Source organism: Frieseomelitta varia, unplaced genomic scaffold (assembly GCF_011392965.1).
Source record: "Frieseomelitta varia isolate USP_RPSP 00005682 unplaced genomic scaffold, Fvar_1.2 scaffold_89, whole genome shotgun sequence".
In the NCBI taxonomy this organism is placed as follows: domain Eukaryota; kingdom Metazoa; phylum Arthropoda; class Insecta; order Hymenoptera; family Apidae; genus Frieseomelitta; species Frieseomelitta varia.
In genome coordinates this window covers 780263-785976 of record NW_025110689.1, presented here as the reverse complement: position 1 = coordinate 785976, position 5714 = coordinate 780263, and the positions used below count along the sequence as shown (strand labels likewise).

Sequence of the window (5714 nt, the reverse complement as noted above, 5' to 3'; positions counted from 1 at the left end):
CAACAAAGATGGAAACAATGACGACCGCATAGGACGACGAAGAAAGAGCTAAACACCTACGCGAAAGTACGCCCAACGAATGGCGCTGCTGTACCCTAAGGTGGAATACAATTTTTATTTCATTTGAAATGAATGCAACTGTTGAAGCTGATAAGCTGAAATATCACACTCGTACGTCAAAACGTTCCGCGCAATATCTTTTATCACGAAAGAAGAATTTATGAGAACACCTTTGTATCGTGTTTCCGATTCTTTTGGAATATTCGCAAACGTAACATCCACGAGACGATTAATCCAATGTGAATCGCATTTACGAAGCAAACACAATTTCCAGGAGAATTCAAAGCAAACAAACGTCGTATCGTTGATTTAATCATCGAAAATACGTTCTCATGCACCGACGGTTTACAGAAACAGAAACTTCTTAAAATTGGCGTTGAAAATATCGAGAAACTTGCCTATCTTCCTGTTCCTTAGAGGGAAGCTAAATAGGGAAAATACGAAGTAAAAATCTGAATGAATAAAATGGCACCTGGATGGTATGCGTAAAAACGTCAGGTGTCGCGCTTGCGCGCATGTTTGCACGAGCTTGTACAAGGGAAACCGGAACAACGTAGGAGTATAGATTGCCAATGCAAGCGCGGCTCCGACTCAGTCCTCCAGCAAACTCCGTTGAGGACTTGTTGATCCTGAGAGGAAGCTGATTCTTCCAGATCCATCTGCCTAGAAACATCAATTAAGTTTAGCTACAGGGAAAAGTCTGTAAGTTCAAGTTCAAGTTTATTCTCGAATTTTTGCTTGCGTAAGACTATCTAGGAACATTTCTTCTCCCACTCTGTTCAAGATCCTCGACGACGTTTAAAAACGAATACTTTATAAAACTAAATTGTTTTAACCTGCGCAAAAAGATTTTAGTAATACATTTTTTAAAAAAATTACTATTGTTCCTCTTTGCAGTTTTTACCATTTTTGATGCTTGTTTTTCGATGAGAATTTAATTACGACATATGTTGTAACAGTTACATGGTTTTGTAGTAAAAAAAACTTGATTTCTTGCCTCGAATTAACTTCATTTTAGTATAACGCAGTACTAAATTTTATTTAAGAAAGAATTATTAAAAACTGGTTAAATTTCAGGAGTTCAGATAGCGGCATGAGACAAAAAATGTACACGTGTGTTGCACTGGTAATTGCTCTAACGAGCACGATGCACCTTGGTGTCGAGGCATGGGGTGGTCTCTTTAATCGTTTCAGCCCAGAGATGTTATCAAATCTTGGCTATGGTAGTCACGGTGATCACATGAGCAAAACAGGATTGTATCAGGTATGAAAGAAGATTCTTCAATATCGACATGTCCTTATACACAGTAAACAACTGTTGCAACTTTGCCGCAGTACGACCGGTATACGATCGATATGTTATTTTCATGTGTAAGCGATTTTATATCGCAATTAGTTCTCTAAAATAAGAGTTCCATCATTAAATTTTCTTCAACATTAATGATTAATTCAATCAACAAAATTTCGTTACGAGCCTTTACTAGAAAAAAATCGGGAAATCTGTTCTAAAATAATCTAAGTGCTAAGTCTGCATAACTTGTGTTGTAATAAAAATGTATTATATTAACCTTGTTGCAGTTTTCGAATCTTCTCATTTTCTCTGTAACAAAGAGAAAAAAATTTGTAAGAAAATTTCTAGCGAAAATTGAAACGAAAAATTACATATATCGATAATCTAATACTTTATTAACGCACTGTTATGCAAATCGTACCGAGTACGTATTACCAGTTACAAGCAATAACAATGAATTCCGATAAAATATAAATAATGACCACAGATGAATAACTAGCGAATATATTGTACCAAGTATATGACCATTATTCTATAATAAAATTATCTTTTCTATAATCGCTAATAAGTATGAATTAAATTTACATCTTTACTGCCCGAACGATGGCACAACAGTGTGTTAGAAAAATATTTTATGAATAAAATAAAAAAGCCAGTTTTGCTCTGTTCTCAATAACGCTATCGAATGATACTAATTGCCGATATTTTATTTCTTTCTGTAGCGTCCGTTGGCTAGTAGCTATGGATATTCTTACGACTCTTTAGAAGAGGTTGTACCATGCTATGAAAGAAGGTGTACGGCTAACGAACACTGTTGTTCGTCTTTCATTTGCGTAAACGTTGATGGAGGTAATTGTCACTCCTTTGTGCTCTCAAATAACTCCAAGACGATAATCAAAATACTGTATTATCATATATAATTCCTTTTGAATTTATAGATGTTGGCCATTGCGTTTTCGAATTGGGACAGAAGCAGGGTGAACTTTGTAGAAACGATAACGACTGTGAAACTGGTTTGATGTGCGCCGAAGTTGCCGGCAGCGAGACTCGTTCGTGTCAGCCGCCAGTGACTTCGAATAAATTGTACAGTAAGTACATATATACAAATATATAAAAGTCGATGCTGTCGATGCGCCAATATCAGTAAATATGTGTCTCCTACGTGGCAGGAATTTAGAGATAATCGATAAAGGTCAATTCACAAACGATTACGTCAAAGGAACAGACTCTCTTATGTAAAAATCATGTGTATATATATATATATATATATATATATATATATATTCAATTTCTAAATTTAGGACATTCTATCTTTAATTCTTGCAGATGAAGAGTGTAATGTGTCTGGGGAATGCGACATCAGCCGCGGTTTGTGCTGTCAACTTCAAAGACGTCATCGACAAACGCCGAGAAAGGTATTTTACATTTTCGAAGAATTTACAGTTAATTAAGAAGATTGTAGATAGCAATATGATCAATTATAATTAATTTTAATCAATCGATTGAGATATCAAGAATTTTTTAAGGAAGAATGCATGTAAATATATTTCTCGTGGAATGATCTGATAGAATAATTTCGAAAATATTACGAACAACTTGTTACGAATTTATTGTCTTTTTTCTCTAGGTCTGTTCGTATTTCAAAGATCCTCTAGTATGCATCGGACCAGTTGCAATGGACCAAATAAAATCTGTCGTCCAGTACACTTCTGGTGAGAAACGGATAACTGGACAAGGAAATCGAATCTTTAAACGAGTTGCCTTCGCCTAAGAGCTTCGTTGTTCCTCGTGTACTGGTGAGAATGGAAGAAATGTCACGAATCAAATCCCTCTTTTCATTACGTTGAGAAACTTAGGATAATAATATATGTATTACTTCAAAATTCCCTAAATTGTTTTGATGTTCGTAATTCTCGCCTGTCAGGATAACGAAGAGCAGGGAGATTATTAAACGCACTTTTCAATTCTTTTCCTCCAAATATTACGACTGATAAATACGATACATATCAGAATAGTCCGTCTTATATAATTATAAGATATACTATATATATTAATGAGAAACATTATGCAGCGTGTCTTTAAAGATTGATACTAATTTCTGATGAATGATGCGTAGGGTGTGTGATAGAAGAGAAAAAGTTTCCTTCTTTCTGACAATTTGCTAGTCTTATTTTCTTGCTTATTCTTTCCTTTTCTTTCTTTTTTTTTTTTTTATTTTATCAAACATATTAGAGATAGAAATTTTGTAAAATGTATAGAAATTGAATAGTTGGAATCTAAATAACGGTACTGATGAAAGTGTTAGAAAACTTGAACTTCACAACGTGTATAGTAACCGTGATATGTAACTGGCAAAATTTTGTTTGAAATTTTTTAAAAGTAGAAATTCTTTCTACCTATTTTAACCTGTACACGACAAAAGCTATTTTCACTTTTCAGTGATTAACAAAGACAAGAGGTCTTCGAATCAAGTTTCCTAAATTTACTCTTAAGATACTCAAACGCACACACAGAATAAAATATATTTTAATTCTCCTGGTTCTCAAGACAGAGATCAGACACCCTTGATATATCAGTGATAAAGGAATATTTTTCATGAGAACGAGTTGAAACGAGGAAGAGTTATCGAAACGGTATTAAAATATAAAATAAATGTGGTAGATCTAATGGTGAATCATACGGATAGAAATTTTCAAAGGTCTTCGTCGGTGTTTAACAAATGTAACTTATGCATTATCGTTAAGTCATATGATAAAGTTTGAAAGTAAAGCATTCTAACTGACGTGAATCTAAAAAAAAAAGTTGAAAAATGCAGCAATGAATTTTGCTTTACCTAGCGTATATTCCAAATTATTAGAGATGTACTTAGATAGTTAGTAGAAAAATTGATTTAAATGTGAAAATCACTTGATTAAAGATGGGAATCGTTCTATTATTAATCGCGGGAATCGCTCTATTGAACATTGAAACCTCGGAGATCGCTTCGTTAAGTGTTGATTAAAATCGTAATGTTAAATATAATATAATATAATTAAAACAATATATATATGAAAATCGTTATGTTTAAATGTTAGAATCGTGATTTTAAATGACGTATAAGACGTATAAGACGAAGTGATGTGTTAATTGTCGATATAATTACAAAGATAAAGAATATGAATAAAGCAAATGTTACAATTGTAATCACGAGAGACGCGGTGTTATTTTAAACACTGTCGTGAAATACATTCTGATGCGTAAAGTACCTGTTGCGAAATCTGGACAACCCCTCGTTTCTACGCTATTAATGCTAGTCATTGAGAGTCCAAACACACAAAGAGAACATATTTCTAGTTACACGATATTATACTTCTAATGTTGACCTTTTATCGTATAAAGGAATTCTAACACGTATTATGTGAATGCCTAATCCATTAAGAAAGTTTTAAATGTGAATGTTATTATGAGATATATCTTATTGAAATTATATTTTTATCTTTGATCGATATGTATACCTAAACGCTATATATTTATATAGTATTCATATATTTTCCGCAAACGTATGTCTATAATATAACTACCCTCTGATGCGTCGTGCGTACGTCATCTCACAAGGGTTGAATTGATTACGACACGAGTAATTTGCAATATAAGTTTAATTAAGACTTATGATATGCGATTAAGTATCTATATTACATAAACTTTTGATCTTGTTACGACTATTATCTTTGTTTTTCTCTGATTTATTTAGATTAATATTATTCAAAGAACCAAAGAAATAAAAATGAACTAATTGATGAAACTGATACATATCATAGAATAGTAAGTTCTTTCCAGCGTGGAGATTTTGAATAGGAAATGTCATATTATTTAAACGTACGGCTCATTGAGGGACTGTCTGGAGTCAAAAGTACCTCTATCAAATGAATTAATTCCAAGATAATTATATGTGTATAACTATATATATGTAATGTTCAAGATTATAATAACAGAGTTATAATAGTTTAATGTGAAATAAACTGTGGTGCATATAAAACAGTTAAATCTCGTTTATTTATTCATCATTCTCTGTAAAAATATCTTCCGCTTCTTTTATTAAAATTTTTTTATATTCTCTTTTAATAAAAATAGTTATACTGATAAACTTTATTAAAAATACAAAAAAAGTTGAATAAGCAGTAGAAGAGTTTGCAATTTGCATATCTTCTAGGGTAAGAGATTGAAATAATGATCTTCCTAATTATTTGATTTTCTAATCAATGTTTAAGAAAAAAATTTGCAAACTATTTCCTTATAGTATTAATTTTTCTTTTCAAATTCCCTCCTCTCCTAAGTCTTAACCCAAACCTAGAACATTCCAGAATAGATGGCACTACGTATTCGT

The 5714-nt window shown here is 32.4% G+C and overlaps 1 protein-coding gene across 1 annotated transcript; it reads left to right on the top strand.

Annotated features, from left to right (window-relative positions):
* The first annotated feature begins 607 nt into the window (after nt 1-607).
* On the top strand, nt 608-4144 carry LOC122537154 (prohormone-3). Its single transcript, XM_043670137.1, has 6 exons — nt 608-762; nt 1138-1324; nt 2074-2200; nt 2290-2439; nt 2678-2766; nt 2979-4144. Exons 2-6 carry the CDS (start codon nt 1154-1156, stop codon nt 3120-3122), a joined length of 681 nt encoding a protein of 226 aa, XP_043526072.1. The 5' UTR covers nt 608-762; nt 1138-1153; the 3' UTR covers nt 3123-4144.
* Nucleotides 4145-5714: the final 1570 nt, after the last annotated feature.

Excerpts from the sequence above, each read along its gene's own strand:
- LOC122537154 (XM_043670137.1), top strand. The coding sequence starts at position 1,154 with ATGAGACAAAAAATGTACACGTGTGTTGCACTGGTAATTGCTCTAACG. Across the intron at positions 1,325-2,073 it reads GCAAAACAGGATTGTATCAG|CGTCCGTTGGCTAGTAGCTA; the intron begins GTATGAAAGAAG and ends TTCTTTCTGTAG. Across the intron at positions 2,440-2,677 it reads GACTTCGAATAAATTGTACA|ATGAAGAGTGTAATGTGTCT; the intron begins GTAAGTACATAT and ends TAATTCTTGCAG.